General features: G+C 37.5%; 1 protein-coding gene across 1 annotated transcript; it reads right to left on the minus strand.

The window, feature by feature from the left end:
* Positions 1-787: 787 nt before the first annotated feature.
* smim8 (small integral membrane protein 8) lies at positions 788-6,309 on the minus strand. Its single transcript, XM_028797468.2, has 3 exons — positions 6,232-6,309; positions 2,111-2,278; positions 788-1,243 (listed from the first exon to the last, which is right to left on the minus strand). The coding sequence occupies exons 2-3, from the start codon at positions 2,246-2,248 to the stop codon at positions 1,085-1,087; spliced, it is 297 nt and encodes a 98-aa protein (XP_028653301.1). The 5' UTR covers positions 2,249-2,278; positions 6,232-6,309; the 3' UTR covers positions 788-1,084.
* Between the last annotated feature and the right edge of the window lie 14,770 nt (positions 6,310-21,079).

Raw genomic sequence — 21,079 nt, forward strand, 5'->3', positions numbered from 1 at the left:
GAACCCACCACACAACAAACCACCCGGATTGGGATCCGAAAGCAGCCATGCAACGAGTGACACCTCAGCACCACAATGGAACAGTGTGTTGTTTTTTACAGTGACTGGCGTAAGAAGACAAAAAAAGGAGGAAAGCTTGGGAACACAGTTCAGAGAGAAACCTCCTTCCAGATAGTTTGGCTGTGCAATGGGTGTTAAATAATGGGGTACATACAATAAACAAAAGAGAACCCAAGTAATCCTCTTCACAGAGCTAGATGGCCAATCTATCATTCTTGCCTCAGAAATACAAGTGCGTGAATACCAATATGCGAACGCTGTACTTTATATTAGACATTGACCATCTTCCAGAACCTGTTTACCACACTTGATTGGTGCTTCAAAACTGGCTTATTATTGTCTAAAAATAAAACTGATTATTAATGACATCTGAAAAGGTTAACTGAGGAACTGTTTTGCACTTACTCTCTTTAGAGGGTGGTAAAAACATTTTTTAAAGGCTCCAACACAACATCCATCTTTAATACTTGCAAGCTCTCTATTCTGAACTGAATAAAAATTCTGATGCTTGCAAGGGTCTTTGTTTTGTATTTAATAATTGTAATAATGTATATCTGTGTGTCCTCTTGTGCTTCAGATATTTTATTTAAACTCATGTTTCCTGCCTGGAAAATGTAAACTTCCATTACTTCTCTAACACAGGACACGGACCTTGATAAGACGATGACATGGAAGTTGCCTTTAAACAGCCACAAGAAGTCAAAAAACTGCGGAAAAACACAATGAATATAGAAAACCAAACACATTTAATGACTACTGTTTTCACTGGCAGTCTATCATAATATTCATAAATTATATTTTAGCTTTTGAATAGAGTTGTTTGTATATTTATGGAAATGAGAGAATAGTTTGATTTTTTTTTTTTTAATTTGAAATGCATAAATTCATTTTTTAACTCCATGAAAACAAATTTCTTTTGTGCTTTTTGTTCTGGTCCATAGTTCTCTTGTTGAGGCTTTTTAAGCTTGCCGCACTTTGACACGTGCCCATATATATTCTTCAATAAAAAAAGGTATGTCCTGCTTTAATCCCATTTTGAAGTTTTTCTTCTCATGTAATGAACTCCTTCACTGTCAATGGCCTCATACAAGTCCTTTTGATTGTCTGCAGTGGCATGAAGATAACCAAGATACCCCACACACAGTGAGATTGTTAGGAGTCCAAAGGCCATGACTGGTTTGTTCTAAAATAAGGGGAAAAAAAAACAAAAAAGCAACATACTGCAAACTTTGTGACATCGTAATTTTATAACATACAAGAAAAAAAAATTAAAACCCTTTTCAGAATTTTATATAAAAGACAGATGCATTAATTAAGAATAATTTGGCTAAGAATATAATGTCCGTAAAAGTATTTTTTGTGCAATAACGCACAGAAAATTGCATAAACTTTTAAAATAAAAAAACAAACTCAAGAAACAGTGCACTTAAAGCATAATACATTTAAACTAACACTGCTTTCTTTGTGTACAGGTATCACAGCATAATACTGCATGTTACTTGTAGTCTGACAACTCACAATTGGAAAATTAAATACTGTATATATATTTTTAAATTTCTCCTGTAAAGTTGATTATCACAGACATAGGACACTACACACACATTCAAATCCACTTAATCCAATTTATAGGTGCAGGGGTTTAGCTAATTCCTGCAACACTAGGCACAAAGCCGGAAGCAACTCTGGAGAGCCCACACCTACTCACATCCAAATGAGATAAGTTTAGAATCACCAAATAACCTAATATGCATGCCTTCAGTTAAACCCAACCTCTAACCTGAATACTGTAGGATGAATTGCCACATAATATACTGTAATATTAGAAAACTCAATCCTATAACATTTAGAAAACTGTTTAAACTATTTTTTAATCCAATGTCCCATATTACTGTCTATTGTACCATTCAATATATTCTGATTCATTGTTTTTCTTTTATTAAAATATGGAAAAAGGAAAGCTAGAATGCAAAAGATGAATTGCTTCTTGTCTTAAACCCCATTCAGTTCATCAAACTATCTTAATAAGCAATTTCACTGCAGGGACACTAACTGGCTTAATGAAGAGCTCTGGATTGACTGCACGAAACAGAGTGGTTGTCTGAACTCCTCTCAGCCCTGGGGTTTTGAAGCCTTTCTCTTTCTGCGATTCTGCCTTCATCCCACTAGGCTCCTTGGGTTCAGATGACATATCAAGGCTGCACTGCTGAACTTCCAGCTCCTGTATAGAAGGAAAGCAAAAAACTCAGAAAAGAAACCTCTGTAGAGATAGTTGCTTGAATAACTAATCTTTGGTCTGTTTCATTAATAGGAACTGTACTGTATATTCTAAGTGCTTTGTGTTATTCAGTTATATGAAGCAAATAAGTACCAGGATTAGTATTTACGCTGTAAATCTTTATGTCTTACATTACACAGTAACTACTACAAATGTTTAAAATAGAACATGATAAGTGTGTCAGAAATATTTCTGCTCTTGAATGACATACAGCACTAATAGATGTACATCTATCAAATATGATGTAAAACTATCACAGGTTGACATACTTTTGCACAGATTAATACAGATCTTTAAATTAGTATTTGCTTAATTCAGATTTCTCTTAATCTGCAGTGCTATGACTTTGATTAATCTAAAAAGAATTCACTTTTTCAAATTTATAAAACACTGCCCTGAATGACAACATATACTAATAAGGTGCTAACAGAATAAAACAGCTGATTGTAGTAAACTGGAAACTTGATCCTGACAAAGGGTTCGGCAAAACAGTCAACTACCCCTTTCAGACTTATGATGCAAGTTCAAGCTGCCTTAATTTTTTCTGATGCTGATCAATGGATAGATTAAATATAAATATGTATATAAATATACACCTCATGATGTGGAATAAATACAGCTATACCCAAAGTCAATGAAAGCAACACAAACACACATATCTGTAAAAAAAAAAAAAAAAAAAATATTGACTATAACAAGTATCAGCCCCCTTGGAAGTTTTCACATTTTAGCATAACAGTGAATCACAGAGAAATAATATTTGACTTTTTTGACATTGATCAAAAGGACTTTGTAATATTAAAGTGAAAATGGATCTCTACAAAGCATTCTAAACAAATTACAACTGCAAAACACAAAATAACTGATCCTATAAGTATACACCCATGTAAAAGGACACCTCTAAATCATCTCTGGTACAGCCAATTCGTTTTAGATGTCACGTTAATTAAATGGAGAACTCCCGTCTGTAGTCCACGGGTTTCAACTGATTTTAGTATAAATGCTGTTGTGTCTGGAAAGTGCAACTTGTGGTGAGTCAGTATTGTGGCCTAACGCACATTGTGAAGATAAAATAACAACCTATGCAACTCCGTGAAAAGGTGATTGAAAAGCAAAATTCATTGGATAAATACAAGTAAATATCCAAGTCACCAAGTATCACTTGAAGTCCAGTTAAATCAGTCATTAAGAAAAGGAAAGAGTATGGTACAGCTGTAAATCTGCCTACAGCAGGTCATCCATGATGAGTGACTGTGTAAAAAGAAGACTAATGGCAGAGGCTACCAACAGACCTATGACAACAGTGAAAAAGTTTCAAGCTACAGTGGTTAAATTGAACAGACTGTGTATGTGTGTGCAAAACGGAACTGTTGGTTAGGACTGTAGCTTCATGAGAAAATGGCAGAGAAAAAGCCACTGTTTAACAAAATGATCATGACATCTCAACTGCAGTTTGCCAGAATGCACATGGGAGACTCTAAAGTCAGCAGAAAGAAACTTCTGTGATCTGATAAGACCAAAATTAAGTATTTTGGCCATGAGATAAATGCCATGTTTGTCATAACCCAAGTACTGCATATTATCAAAAACACAGTGAAGCACGGGGATGGCAGCATCATACTGTAGAAATGCTTCTCTGCAGCAGGCCCAGGAATGCTTCTGTGAGTAATGATTAAAATAAATGCACCAAAGAAAAGGAAAATCCTGGATGAAAACCCAGCAACACAATGACAACAAGCATAAAGCCAAATCTACATATGAATGGCTTAAAAACAGCAATGTTAATATCCTGTACTGGCCAAGTCAGAGTCCAGATCTCAATCCAATAGAGATTTTGAGGCAAGACTTGAAAACACTTGTTTACTTTTAATCTCCATGCAACCTGACACTGATTGCGCAAAGAATTATTTAGGAAATGTGCATTGACCAGATGTGCAAAGATGACAGAGATCGGTGCACACAGACTCAAGACCGAAAGATGCATCTATTAAATACTGACTTGATGGGCACAAATACTTATGCAATCAATTATTTTGTGTTTATATTCTTTAATTCATTTAGACCACCTTGCAGAGTTCTGTTCATTTTGACATTAAAACGTTTTCTGTTACCAGTGTCAAAAAAGCTAATTTAAATCCACTATGATTTAACATTTTAAAATAATTAAACTTACAAACTTAGAGTGAATACATTTTATAGGCACTGTATTTGCAATAAAGATAGGTGTCCCATCATAATCTATCACCCAAAAATGTAGCTGAACAAAATGTACAAGTATTACAATCAACTTTCTCCCAGTTTCAAAATGCCACTTATGATTTACCTGTGGAATAAAACTTAATTGTTTTAATTGGGCATTTCAAACCAATAGATCTATTTTGGTTAATTACTCAAATAGGTTAACCAGTTAGTCTAAGGCTACCTTAGGTTTCATGCTCAGAATTGAAATTTGAAAAGAAGATGCTCAACTTTTAACACAGGCACAAAAAACTAGAGTTAAAATGGCATCTCTCTTTATGCAAAATTGGTTGTTTTTTTCTGTTTAGGCTTAAGCATACATAATTTGTTTGAAGCAGACATGTTGTTGAAATCTTTAGAGGTTTTCATTTGAACGTTTTAAACATTTTCAATATACAATATATTTGTATTTGAATTTTTAATTCAAATCTGAATAAATTGTTGATAAGATCCTGTTACAACTCAACAGTGGGCAAAATGAATTTAGAAAACAAACTGGCCATCAAAGAGTACTTTTTAACAGAAATTAAACGGAATAAGCTTTTCCAGCAGCATCATTATGTTTTGTTTTATTAGTTTGATTTTTTAAATTATTGATTACATATATCTAAACTACTTGAGGAGCCCGCAGAACAAACCTTTTACTGTATGAATACTGCAACCTCACGGATGATTTTGGTATAAAAAGGAAACTAAATGTTCTCAAAATGTGTGTTTTAGATTAATTAGCTCATCTAAATTGGTCCGTGTAACTTTGCGCGTGTGTTTGTGTTTCATTCGGTTCTCCAACGACCTTTCGTCCGATCCGACTGGAATGAGTATACACGAGTCGGACAGGACTGAGCCCGAACCGAACCGGATTTATCAATTTATTTATTTTTTAAAATTTTATTAGTTTTACTGTAATCATTCCATACAAATAGATAATTTTTTACAAAAATAGGATTGACAACAAATCAACCCCCCCCCCAAGAAAGAGAGCATGGCCAACAGAGTAAAACTTTAAGCTAGTAAAAAATATGTAAATTGATTAGTTTAATAAGCGGATAAAGATAAATGGAGAAGAAAAAGAACTGATTTATCAATTTAAAGAGGGAGAAAGAAAGAATGCAATTTACGCCTTGCTCTAAGACCCTTCCACCACCGATTAAAACACCTGAAAAGTTACACCACCTTGATACTTAACACTTGTAACGCAGTAGCCGGCATCTTTGATTATTTTAGTAACCTATTAGTAATTATAAAAGCTCTGGAAATGTTGCTTTAACCGACATATGAAATAGTTAAACGTTTACACATTAACTGTTTCTGGCTTTGTAAAATAAATAAATCCTTTACATGCCAGTGTTAAGGTAATTTATTCCAAGGCATTTCACTTTATTTTCACAGATGGTACATTTCTGCATTGGGTAGCTGCGAGTAAATCAGCCTGTGCAAGAAGTCTTTCTAAAGTAAAATCTTGTACAATCAAATATAGCTTACTTCAGGCCTGATACATAAATAACTGTACATCAATTTATATCTAGTGTATCAAAAAGCTTAACTATTATGTTAACAGTCACATTCCTGAAGTAAACATTCTGACTTTGTACAAAAAAGACAGTATAGAGCAAGTCAAATTAAGGCTAGACATAAAACTTCAAAAATAAAAATCTCACCTTTTACAGATACGATAGACCAGACAACAGCCTGCTATAGTAGCTGCCGTAAACTGACTGGATATTTGTGCCGTGAATACTGCTGGCAGAGCGGCAGTGCGCCGCACTACCATCTACTGGTTAAGTAATGCCATAGGCGATTGAGATGTAAACCTTATAACCAAAGAAATACCGTTTTTTCGGAAATCAAAATCATCTGGACTCAAACTTTATATAAACTTAATGTGTTTGCTAGAATAGTGTTTGCTTGAAAAAAATATTTCTGAGAATTTCCTTTCTTTATTAAAAATATCAGATGATGTTGTGAGCCAAAACAATGGACTTAAATTACAATGCATGACCACCTTTTATGAACTGTCACAACAATGTAAATGTATATACACTATCAGTCAAAAGTTTGAGCAAACCAAGAAATGTTCACATTTCTGATACAGATTGATACCTTTGTTTACCAAGGTAAAGTTCAGAAAAGGCCAAAATTAAAAAATAATTCCAAACAAACATGTATATCTATTATTGTTGGCTATGTAGTTTATATTTGTAACAAGCACATGTGTAAATGAGCAATAGTTTAACACAAATTATGCATGTTTCGCTTTGAATATGGTAAATAAATAATATTTTCATTAACATTAAATTTATTAAAACTTTGGTAGTGAAATATGAATGGTGTGCATTCAGGTATGTTTGGGACTTAGTTAATTGATTTGAAAGCAGGAGCATTTTACATTTTTAGTTACTTCATCAGATTCAGTTATCACATTTTTGTGTATTAAATATTTTTTATAATAGACATATTAAAATAACAGTGATAATATAATGGAAATATATGTGTTTGTTGACTATATTAAATACATTGTTTTTCAACAGTACCTTAGAATGTCATGTAATTAAAACATAGCCTAAAAATGCTTGTATTGGCTTAGTAGCTTTCATTGACCACATATTTCAATTCAACTGATGTAACATGGCATTAATTGATGTAATACTGTTAGTCATTGGGTTATGGAGTGTCTTTGACTAATTGTAGTTCAGATTTCTTAAACATAACATTTTTGAAAAAAGTACCCAATGAAGAGTTAAAATGCCTGTTGAAGTTTCAAAGTAGTATTGTTGGCTGCTTTGGTCTACAATAGAGGGCACTTTGGGGTTTTTGTCAGAGAAATACAGGATCATTATAATGCACATATAATGCAGCTATGAGGTTGTTTTTAGTGGAATGAAAATAACAAATACATATTTGTTCTATGCTTACAGAGCTACAGCTCAATAATTATTTTCCAATTTTTTTTTTGTAATAATTTACCTCAACCAGCAGGAGAAATCAGCTGGAGGACCAGCAGTTTTCAACTAACTTGTATGGGATTGGGGTCTTGGTAAGCTTTCAGGGGTGTAGGCCAGATGAGTAAGGCAGGAAAATATGCAAAATCTAAAATTTAATATAGTTTGCCTTAAGGTAAATTTAAAAAGGTAAACTAATTTAAGTTGTTTCAATTGTTTTAATATTGATGAGTGCACAAACTCACCAATGCTTTTCAAAGACAGACTTAAGAAATTAAAATATTTGAACAGCATGCTCTATTTGAGATATCTTAAGTTACCCAACAGATTTCCTAGAAAAATAAGTGTGTCAAATTTCAAGAAAAACATTATACTGGCAACTAAATTGCTTCCTGCAGACAGGGACACAAATGGCCAGACAGACTGACAGACATGACGATGACAGTAGGTATACTTATTCCTTTATTTGCAAACGTAACAAATGATGCAACAAAGATTAAATGAAGTAATCCACCACTATGCTCACAAGTGAAAAAACACCCTTGAAACTATTCAGCAGTTCTATCCTTAAACCAGTAGATGGCAATAAACTAACCTAACAAAACTATAACATTTGGAAAACTGCAATAAGTTGTCATGCTCTGTGGCAGATAAACAGTAAAATATAATTCACAATTTGGTTATTTGGGAATAAGTCATTCATTTATATTTTTGGGCAGCACAGTGGCTAGAATTGCTGAATGACCCTAAACTAGATATATTTATTTAATGATAGGTCTCTTTTTTATTTATGCAATTTGGTTTTTAAATATTATTTATATTAATTGTTCACTTTTACTTGTCTATTCAGTATGCATGGTGTTTGCATTTCGTTGTTTCACTTTATATAACTGAGTATAGTTTGAATATAGTTAAATCCATTAAACTTTTTACTCTTTTTTTCTTTTCCACTTTGCCATTTTATGAACTCTAGAGAAAAAATACATATTTTAAATGACTTTTCCCCCTACATTGAGTAGTGCATTACAAATACAAGTAAAGGGAGTGCTTGAAGTGGACCAGTACTCACTGATATGCAGTACCAGCACCTTTTCCAATTTCTACCTAGAGGACCGGCAATGTTACTCAACCAGTACACTGAACCTGTAGCACATACATTTTTATGCTATTTGTCTAATCGAATAAACAGTGTACCACCAGTAATCTGGTTCTTCTCCGAGCACTGAGTAAAGGTTTGAAAAGGCTATTGGATATTTCATTTACTTTCTTTTTCTTATATTTGCTGACTTGTTCATTACTTCAGCTAAGAATAAAGCAGTAGCAACATAGCAATACAAAATCTCCTTCAATACCTGTGTATCATGGAGAAGCAGCTTTGTGGATGACAATAAACTATATATACACTATATATATATGTGTGTGTATATATATATATATATATATATATATATATCCATCCATCCATTTTCCAACCCGCTGAATCCGAACACAGGGTCACGGGGGTCTGCCGGAGCCAATCCCAGCCAACACAGGGCACAAGGCAGGGAACCAATCCTGGGCAGGGTGCCAACCCACCGCAGGACACACACAAACACACCCACACACCAAGCACACACTAAGGCCAATTTAGAATCGCCAATCCACCTAACCTGCATGTCTTTGGAATGTGGGAGGAAACCGGAGCGCCCGGAGGAAACCCACGCAGACACGGGGAGAACATGCAAACTCCACGCAGGGAGGACCCGGGAATCGAACCCAGGTCCCCAGATCTCCCAACTGCGAGGCAGCAGCGCTACCCACTGCGCCACCGTGCCGCCCATATATATATATATATATATATATATATATATATATATATATATATATATATATATATATATATATATATATATATATATATATATATATATATATATATATATATATATATATATATATATATATATATATATATATATATATATATATATATATATATATATAAGTGAAAGTGTACTATAGGCTTATAAGTATGTGAAGTTTTATTTTTCAGTTGTAAAGGTCTTTAAAAATGGATAACATTCTGCATAAAAACATTTAGCTGCAAAAAGGTAAAACAGCAACAAAAATTATTAGGTCTGGGAAAGTTAATGCATTAATTTTTACAATTAATGTGGCCTGTTTAAAGTGTTTAAAATATTGTCGCATCCAGGGCCTTAGGAAGTGCTTGGGTCAGGGTCAGTTTTTTTTTACATTACAAAACAATAATACAAATAAGTTTTATATGTACATACATCCATCCATCCATTTTCCAACCCGCTGAATCCGAACACAGGGTCACGGGGGTCTGCTGGAGCCAATCCCAGCCAACACAGGGCACAAGGCAGGAAACAATCCTGGGCAGGGTGCCAACCCACCGCAGTATGTACATACAGTACTGTATTTATATACTACCCTTAAAAAATTTATGAAATTAAATTTTCATTTAAAGATTTAACATTTCGTATTATGCGGTTCACTATGACACGCCACATGTCAATACATAGCACTGGTGTTCGTTTTCTTGATTTACACATCCCCATATAGGTGCAGGGGAATGGAAGAAAAGGGGTGTGGAGGGGGGTTTATGGCAGCCTGGTGCAATGCTGGGGAAAAGTTGTGAAGGTAAAAATTATGCTCTCTTTTTTTTTTTAGTTCACATTTCTGTAAGAAGATCGAATCAAAGTCATATCACATAATTGCTAAATAAGTTATCTTTGAGTGGCATTAAAGCCAAAATAAGTCTCTGGCATCCCTTTATTTAACTCTCCAGTCTGCCAGTCAGCTTTCAGTGCTGACTGGACTAATATAATGACAAAATTTTATGAAATAGAAGTGTAATGATTATACCTACCCATGTTTAAGTTTGCAGTATCTTTGCTAATTTATGCAAAGAATGCAACATAACCATATAAGTAATGCACGGTGTCAGTTTTTAAGCAAGATAGCAGCTACGGAGATCTTTTAGCCTGCCAAGAGCATAGGTGTAGGCAGGGCCATGTTTTCCAACCGTTTTTCTCTGCTGGCACACTTTCTGTAACCCTGAAAGTCCCAAGACACACCACAATTCCACCAACAACAAAAGCATTAAATCTATACATGTGCTAAGCTGTCTGAAATACGGCAATCACAGAACTGCTTTTATTTCAGCTTTTCCAGGTAGATCCGTCCTCCTTGGACAGGTGTACCACCAGACGAGCATATCTCTCTCAGGACAGGACCCAGGGCCACTATATTGTTATTTCCATGGCGCACCAGTTGAAAAACACTTGTGCATAGTATAATTATCAAGTTGTTGATGGTGATGAGCAATTGAGCATAGTATTTGCGGAGTTTCAACACAAGTTTAAACTTGTGCCCATTTAAGAGATGCTTATTCTTTAAATTAAATCAGTCTTCAGCAGTGCCTTCAAAGTCAACAGTCGTTTAGATCGTGTAATTTTTACTTTGACACGCCTGTATCTCATATGCTATGCCAATTTGATAATTAATACATTGGCCACATTTTCTTATTGCCTTCTTTTCAACTTGCCTTTTTGGAAGGCATTCAAATTCAGGTTGTACTTGCTCAAGTAGTATTTTGTTAAAAGTTCAGGTTTAAGGTCATTGGTCAAATTGAAACTATTCCAGTATTTTTTTAAATTCCTTTGTGTTGATTCCACATTAAACTTGTGATTCAGTGTGTATACTTCATAATTTATGTATTCATTTTATAATAACATGTTTTAATGTTAGATGTAATTAACCACAATTAATTACATATATTTATGCAATTAATTAATTCATTTTGTTTAATCTATTCCCATCCCTAATAATTATATTACTGTTGCACATATACTGTAACATAAACATTTTAGGTCTGCTATCTAATTGGTGAGATTTTTTTCAAAAGATTATCACAAAGTGACAGAGGATACTTTAAAAAAAAACATCAGAGTGGGATCAGAAATGCACAAGTCAAAACACTAAAGCTGAAGGAAAGGTAGCTCAGGGCAAGTTAAAGCTCCTGATTAAAAAAAATAATATCTAAGCATATATGTATTATTTGTTTCTTTTTCTCTCTCTTCATTTCTTAAAAATGAATTCTACATTGACATTTATATTTACTTTTAAATGTAATGCTTAGCAGACACTTTTACCCAAAGCAATTTACAAAGGAGGGTCAACCTAATCGAGTAACACCAGTCTAGAGGACTGTTTGGGAACAAACGTTACAGCACAAGGTCTACAAAATTGATCATCACAAGTGAAGAGTTCAGAAGAAAATTCAAGCTAGTAACAATTGCTAGGTTGCAAAAACCTGAAATTAACCAAAATAGAATTCTCTTACAAGGTCATTTCTATATTTCCTCAAAGTTTTGATGAAGCTTAACCACATAGTTCCAATTTAAATATCTGGTCAAGACGGCATCACACGTCATGCAGTGTGTGGGACCAGGGTAAAGGTGTAGTGAGAACCAAAACTACACCAAAACCAGAAAACAGAAACCCATTATTTTGCTTGGCTTTTCTCTATAATCTAACATTAAAAAGTATTCAGGATCAAACAGTCAACAAACCAACTTTAAACACACATGCTTTGCTCTGAATCAAATTCAGAGAAACAGGAAGTGTCATTGCCAAACTTTATACATTTGATCTGTGAAATTATGCCTCATGACCTTCTGATCATAAGCTACAAATGCACAACCAAATGCTCAAAAAATGGTGGCAGCCTTGAGACAAAGATGGCATTGCAGAAAGCCCCTAAAATATTGTTGACTTAGCAAAGTCAAAACAAAAAAATAGGTAGCAGATTAAGAATCTGTGCCTTGAAAAATCCCCAAATGAATCACAAACTGGAGATGAAAGATAGAATTAACAAGACAAAAAAATTAAAAATGAAACAGATCAAAACATTATAATAAAGTTGCAAAATAAAAATGAAAACCACTCCCATTGAGTGTTATCTGCTGTGCTATAAACACATTTGCCTGTTGCACCTGAACACCTTGATAAAACAATCACTTTGGGCTTTGTGAAGGGACTAACTGAATCTCCATGGTGATAGCTATTGTCCTACATAACATTGATCTACATGCCAAAGGATTTTTATGGTTTGTGATTACTGTAAATGACAATTTCCCCGTAAACATTATAGAAAATAATTTTCTAGACATCTGGAACCTCTCAGATTGAATTTAGTTAACATCAAGGAACTGAGGAATCTGGTTATGAGATGGAAAATACAAGGTAAACAGACACCTTTAGATTTGGTTTCAGTTTTTTGCTGCTATGGTACAGTATACGTCTTATAACATCTTTCTCCCTCCAACAGAATTACATTCTCCCTATAAGAAAACTCCATCCTCCCTCCTACCCCAAAGAAACACTACCCCTATATCAATAAAATCCCCTCCTCCTACTGACAAAACTCCATGTTCCCTACGATTGCCATCAAAACTCCATCCTCTCTCCTGCCTCTGATCTCTACTGAAATACTTCTACATCTGACACAAAACATGAAACATGTAACTGAAAGCACTGAAATAGGGCATGGTAGTCATCTCACATTTTTACAGTGAAAGCAGGTAAATAACATTTTACTCTGAGACAGCCATTAAAGTAAAATAAAGAAAAATTCAATATTTACTTTGTGTTACACAATTTTATTTTGGAAGTTGTTTTAAAGAGCCAGCCAATCTCCTGTATGCTTTCTCTTTGAAAAGGACCAGCACAGTATCATTACACAATGTAGGATCTTAGTTAAATTACCTTCTATTTATGGGTACAAATTTAAAATGATTTAATGTGTTACAAAATTACATTTACTTGCTATGTAGTTAAAGTATCATTAATTTATTATTTTTATCTTGTTTAAAATTGAAATATCCTTTAAAGTAGTATTGTGCATATTGTGAGTTATATATATATGAATTTAAGGTTTATTTGTGTTTAGACATACATCCACAAATACACCTATGCACTGCATGTATACTGTATGTATGTGTGTGTATATATTTATATAATCTATACATATTATATAAATATATATATACAAACTACTGTATACATATACTGTATATTATATAGTTGGTAGCTATTAGATATCTTTTAAAAATGTGATTGCTAGTGTGGTGGATTGCCGGCTTTTTACTCCGGCCCTCACCCCCAGGAGGAGCTCTCCGGACAGCGTGGTCGTGCCCCGAGTTCCAGCAGGGCCTTATGGACTATGTAGTTTCTACACACAGCCCTGCTGGATACCTTGGGGGCCACCAGGCGTCGCTGTAGGGGGGCTTGTGGGCTCTTATGTGCCCTATAACCCGGGGGTACGTCATCATCACGTGACAGGAAGAAACGACGTGCTCCCGGGTTGAGGAAAAGGACTGTTTACCCTGACCCGGAAGGAATAAGGAACTGTGGACTGTTGGACAGGAACACCTCCGGGTCAGGGTGTATAAAAGGACTCTGGGAAGCCCAGTACAGTGAGCTGAGCTGGGAGGTAGGACGGCAAAGTGTCTGGGCGAGGAGGATTGTTTTTGTGAGTGAGAATTATTGCATTTATATGAGTGTGGAATGGAGGGTGCTTTGTGCACGTGATAGCAAAATAAATACTTGTTATTGTGCTTTTACATCGTGTCTGAAGTGGTACCTGAGGGTTCAAGAGGCGGAGCAAAGCTTCTACTGCCACATTGGCGTAGTCGGCAGGATCCCGGTTCATCCAAGTGGACCGGAACCTGCATTTAAAAACAAATTTTGTGGTGGCAGAAACCCTAGGAAGGTCCCTCTTGAAAACACGGAGGTGAAACCCCCACCCACTACAGAGAGCGCTACGTTAGCAAACCTTGTGCCCCTTCGAACCGTGATGGGGAAGAAATTGGGAAAGAAGAAGGGCAGTCCCGACTGGGTGAAGAACATGACAGCTGCTGAGTTGGCCTGGACTCGCCTGACTGGGTGTGAGGAGGACCGAGAGCTGATAATTGCTGAAGAATGCCCAGAAGGGAGCAACAGCATGAATGCTGTCAGCCATCGGCCGCGCCGGAATCCCTAAACGGATTGGGGACACCGGTACCACATCTGGAGGTATGTGCCGGGAAAACGCCCGAAGTTTCGGGCATATTTTATTCCTGTTTTGCAGAAACATACCTCCAGAGAGCAGACGGTGCGTCGGATGCCTGCCTCATACCTCACCAAGATGGCCGCGATACCCAGAAGGCAATACAGGCTAAGAGTCAGAAAGCGGTCAGCCCATTCGAGGAGAGCGGCCACGTGACCTCGCGCGATGGATGCCGGAAACAAGGTCAGTTCAGGTCCTTAGGTGAGGTCATTCGTTCCCTGACGAATCCGAGCTCCCTGAAAGGGAAGGGGGAGGCGAGCGAAGCAGCGCCGCAATTAAATAAAGGCAAAGAGGGGCGGGATGTGACTGAAGGATCTGCCGTTAAAAGAAAAAAGACAGATCTCAGTCGGCTCGGAGTAGCCAGCCGTCCCTCTAAGGACTCCATTCCAGAAGCCTCAGCGAAGCCCAACAGAGCACATGCCAGGAGCGGACGTGCCCATTGGCTCCCGGCCGGAGGATAAGGAAAACACAGAAGTAACCTTGCCTCCGGCCGAAATAACTAACTATATGGTTGTGCGGGACATCGAGGAGGTGCTCGAGCCCATAATAGCTTTCTTTCAGGGGATGGAAGAGGTGAAGAAACGTCTGGAGGAGCTGGGAGCCACAGTTGAAGCGCCGCTGAAGAGACTGTATGAATACCTGCGGCGATTAGGCATAGAAGCCCCAGTCTTGAGTGATGCAACGGTACAGGTAAGCTTAAGCCGTACCGAACATAATAAAGGGACACAGTGCGATCCGGCACCGCGATTAATAAGTAGCGGCTGCCAAAGCGCTGTGTGCCTGACAATAGAGCGTGGCATGGTGACTGAGTGGTCGGGCGAAGGTCCGATCGAACCGGGACAGCAGTACGAGATGGCTTCCCGGAGCGATACGGACCTCAAGACCCCGACCCGCGTGATGAGGGAGTTGTCGCAAGTTACCGGAGGGGCGGAGGAAGTGCCCATCGTAACGGGGTGGCTGGGAAGTGCTGTTACCCGGAGCGATGTGGTACTAATGACGCCGCCTCCTAGAATACTTAGGACAACGGCGTGCAAACAGCAAAGAGGCTCTCTCTTCTCCATAGAGAGCCTCAAGCTGAGCACAAGCCCCAGAATAAGCAGGAGATCCCCAAAATAAAACGTGGGTCTCCTGACAAGGTAAAGAAAAGGGCTGAGAGCAGCAAAGCGGCCGTAAACCCCTCCTTAGCGGAGGAAAGGGTGGAGCTAACTGAATTCCCAAGGTGTTTCAGGTCCCAGGGAAGAAGACAACCGGGAGGACGAAGGCGTTGTTATCACTGCCATCAGCCGGGCCAAGTTTGGCTTAGTTGTCCTCGGAGGACAGGGGAACAGAGGGACAGACGATACACCGTTCCCCCTAGGTTCTCCGGGGGGTCTAGACAGCACAGCCGAAGCCCGACTGACGCGTCCTCCTGGAGGAGGACGTCCCTTGCGGGGATCGATCATCGCTAAGGGGGGGGAACTGTGGTGGATTGCCGGCTTTTTACTCCGGCCCTCACCCCCAGGCCGCCAGGAGGAGCTCTCCGGACAGCGTGGACGTGCCCAGAGTTCCAGCAGGGCCTTATGGACTATGTAGTTTCTACACACAGCCCTGCTGGATACCTTGGGGGCCACCAGGCGTCGCTGTAGGGGGGCTCGTGGGCTCTTATGTGCCCTATAACCCGGGGGTACGTCATCATCACGTGACAGGAAGAAACGACGTGCTCCCGGGTTGAGGAAAAGGACTGTTTACCCTGACCCGGAAGGAATAAGGAACTGTAGACTGTTGGACAGGAACACCTCCGGGTCAGGGTGTATAAAAGGACTCTGGGAAGCCCAGTATAGTGAGCTGAGCTGGGAGGTAGGAGGGCGAAGTGTCTGGGCGAGGAGGATTGGTTTTGTGAGAGAGAATTATTGTATTTATATGAGTGTGGAGTGGAGGGTGCTTTGTGCACGTGATAGCAAAATAAATACTTGTTATTGTGCTTTTACATCGTGTCTGAAGTGGTACCTGAGGGTTCAAGAGGCGGAGCAAAGCTTCTACTGCCACACTAGGAATGCGATGAATAAGCATGCACATAATTAAATTCATAAACCTTTTGTTTTAGTGTTATCTTTTTTGATGGACATATGTGATTTTTTTTATCTAATTGCTCCCTATTTATCTTAGATGATCATTGTTATGATGCAATTGTAAATTTAATTTTACTATTTTAACACAATAATTGATTTGGTATGTTATACCTATGTTGTAGACTGCTGTATAATCAGTTTGCATAATTATGAATAATACTTTGCAGTTCCTGCGGTGGGTTGGCACCCTGCCCAGGATTGTTTCCTGCCTTGTGCCCTGTGTTGGCTGGGATTGGCTCCAGCAGACCCCCGTGACCCTGTGTTCGGATTCAGCGGGTTGGAAAATGGATGGATGGACTTTGCAGTTCTTGGCAATGAGTTCATTAGATTATCTTCTGTTAAAAACAAAACAAAACAAAACAAACAAAAGTAGATCAGACGTCCAACAAGGTGATTCATTTGCACTATTAATAGAAACAGGTAGCACACATATCGAAGCTTTGTATGGTGAAAGACTGAAACTGAAACCTTTGCTTTCTGTTTTCATTGTGAAATATGATTTCCAGTAATTTAAGCAAATTACAATAAGTACAAAAAAGCAGTAGAACAGGTATTGTAGGAAATGGAATATCCCTTCTTGTGGTTTTACTTTTAGGTTACATTATATAATTTTACATTTTTAGCATTTCTGCCTCTATTAGTTTTAATTTTAACATGCAAACCATAATTAGTTTTTTCAATCAAACGGCTGAGTTCTCACATACTTTTAATTGTTTTTATTTGTAGTACCAAGTGCCAACAGCTCATTATTGTGTGCCTGCCCTAAGATAAACCTAGCAGGTATCCTCAACTTACTTTTCTGATAACTGTTCCTTCAAAAGGGCAACAGTAGGTAGTAGAATATCAGTGCCCCTGCCAATGGCTGGGCAATGCACTAAGCAGTCTCCACTACCTGCAGAAGCAAGTGTTATAACTTGTTGGTTCCATTCACCTTTAATGCTCAATATTCTTCCCAACCTTGATTCTTAGCTGATACTGCTGTCCTCTAAAAGTCCATCATTGCCTTAACTAACCTCTGTTAGTTTACTGTCTTCTATTACAGTATATGATTTTCTCCATACAATTTACATATCTAACTAATACAAGCTATTGTGCAATCCATGTATCTGTTTCACTAATCCATTTAAAGTATAAATCTAATAATATAGAGAACTATATGGAGCACTGTATACTTTGTATTCTCGCACCAAATTATTAAAAACAAGTAACAAACTTTAGACTTCAAAGTAAAGGCATTTCAATATTTAATGTGCCTCTTCAGGAATGTAGTTAAAAGATGTTTGTAGAAAGACCATAAAAGATATTATTAATCACGTGAAATTCTACATTTGAATGCAGACTTTCTGAAGTAGTGCCTTTCTAACTGACTTATTGTATGATCTGTCATAATCTTTAGAATTTGCTACAAATCACGGGCTTAGTCCAGTTCACCCGAACATGGATACATCTGAAAACACATTGTAGCGGGGCAAAATGATGGTGCAGGACAAGATAGGTTGCTTGGGGTGCCAACTGGGCAACAAAACCCTGTTTAATTAGAACAAAAATGCAGAAAAAACAACAAAAATTAAGCACTTTAATGCACAGTTTTAAACAGACAATAGTCCTCTTAGTTGGACATTTGGGAAATAGGTTTGAGGCTTCAATCAGCACAGAAACCGAGTCCACATCAAAATGCAACGCCATCCTCCGTCGTCACTTTGTCTTTATATGGTGCAGACTGAAAGGTGTAGAGCTTCTTTCGGTCCAGTGCCATCAAGGGGCAGTTTCTCAAGATTGTAAAGGAAGAAGGAGACAAGTTTTTTTAGCAGCAGTACCATCTCTCATCTCTACTTACTGGTACTCTCATCTGGTACTACTTACTTTACGTGAGCTCGAAAGGTGACACTCTGTTGTGCATGCATGACAGCATTTTTTTTGTTTTTTTTTTGTCCCTTCATCCACAGCATTTTCAACCACAGAAAACAAATTGTTTCGAAAATGCACTCCAAACTGTGTAAATCTGAAAATGCTTGCTCTGTAGCATAGTGAATCGTAAAAGGTGAGCTTTTTGAAAATACTGATGTATAGTTTTCATGTGATAAGGCACTGACTCCAATTTTGTGCTCTGTGATCTCAGCTTTTCATACATTCTCTGTATCAGCTGACAGGTACTGCGCATTAAAATACTCAGATATTTTGTAGATTCATTTTGGCAGGACTCCCAATCTATATTATCCAAGGCATTGGCAACCTTATATTCATTTGTAACCTTTTAAAACAATTGTACTTCATCATATGCCCTTACAAAGAAATTAAATTTGTTTTAATCTTGTTCTTTTTTCAATTTACTCTGAATTTGCTCTATAATGAAACTACACTCTTGGCCGATGAGTCACATATGCCCATTAAAAAAAATTAGCAAATTTCTATTGTTTCAGTATGAACTTTTACAAAAGACACAATTGTTTAAACTTGTAGTGTTCTGCAATTGAATGAGGAAGTTGAAATGATAGGCAGATTAGTCACCTTTAATATAGCACGAAATACATAACCATGATATATGAATGGAGACTTTGCATTTATCCTCTGAATGAAATTAATATGGCTACAGCTGTATGTCCAACCGCTCATCCTTTTTAACCAAATTATCCATGTCAGGATTGTTGGTAGCCAGTGCCTATCCTAGCTGCAATAGGAGTGAGGCAGATACCATTGAGCAGGGCACCTTGTGTGTGTTTATCAACAATGGTTATGAAATGAGATGCTCCATATGTTCACTCCAAAATAAAATTTATTTAGAGTGTTAAAAAATCCATGTTACCCAGATATTTGTGTCACTCAGCTCATACATCTTTGAAGCACAAGGCAAATGTCAAACAATAAGACATGTAATGTGTTAACTGAAGTACAAATAAAACAGAATACTTTATTGCTGAAATTAATCAGATAATGCTACATTTGTATCATTAGTTATGTTTTTGAAATCAAACTAATGTTAATTACCATAATAATTAAAATGTGCCCAACATGGCGAAAGCATATATGACACATACTTGGACTGCAGGGATGAGAAAAGCATTTTGTGAACAATTGCACTAATCACCAAAACCAGAGCAATATATTGTAGACTTACCAAATATCTTTGAGAAGAGATCAAAAAATCTCCAGGACAATCACAAATGCACAAATTTAAGGACAATGTGAAAATAACACACAAAAATCACCCTGGTAGTAAATAAACTTGTGCCACTACACTAAGCTGACAACTGTTTTTATCAGTATGCTAATGCTGAGTATGCGAATTTCCCCTTGGGGATTAATAAAGTATCTATCTATCTATCTATCTATCTATCTATCTATCTATCTATCTATCTATCTATCTATCTATCTAAGCTGGCATTGCGGCCTGTTATATCACCAACTGCTCAGCAGATTCACATTTCATCCAATTTTGGTTTTGTAATGGTTAATTTATTTGTTTGTTTACTTCTGTTGTGGCACCCGGCCGGGGTTCATGCCTGGCTGGGACACCCAGGAAGAGAGGAGGAGGGTTCATTCCTCCTCCAGACCGCGAGGGGGCATCTGCCCTGGTTGTGTTGGGGGCCAGGGGGCATCCCCGTGCCTGATGGACCCTGGACCCCAGCACTTCCACCACACCAGGAAGTGCTGGGGGGAAGAAGAGAGGGAACACACTGGGGCGTGTTGGGTGGAAGATTGCCGGTGCACACCTGGAGCACATACGGGTATGAATAAAAGGGGCCGCCTCCCTTCATTCGAGGCTGGAGTCAGGTGGAAGAGGACGAGGTCTGGAAGGAGAGAGAAGGAGGCGGTCTGAAGGAAAGGCATTGTGGTATTGGCCTGGACTTTGGGGGAGTCTGTGGGTTGTGTGGCACAAGACTTTGTAAATAGTTGTATAATAAACGTGTGGTGACAAAACGATGTCTGCCTGTCTGTGTCCGGGCTGTTCCCCACACTGTATAAAAAATAAAATTACATATACTGTATAAATTTGAAAAGAAGCATGCTTCCTCATCGGTATTGTGTAGATATCCTTTTATAACTGCCTATTGTCTTTCAATTTAAAATACTTGGAAGTCACCTCTACCAGAAGAATATAAAGTTCTCATTTTCTTATGAACAGGAACTAGAAGAACCTGACAAAGCATTGTGTATTGTAGATAATCATTTAAACACTATACTCTGGTGAAGTGTTTTTGGACACATGAGCTGATATTAACAAACAGCAAAGACCTTATATTGATCATTAGTCCTGCATTTACTTTATTAGTAGTGTAGTGTAACAGGATTTTTTTCTTTTGGTAAGAGCAGTAGTTACAGAAATCCTACTTTAGGTTGCTAAATA

This window comes from Erpetoichthys calabaricus, chromosome 3 (assembly GCF_900747795.2).
Source record: "Erpetoichthys calabaricus chromosome 3, fErpCal1.3, whole genome shotgun sequence".
Taxonomy (NCBI): Eukaryota; Metazoa; Chordata; class Cladistia; order Polypteriformes; family Polypteridae; genus Erpetoichthys; species Erpetoichthys calabaricus.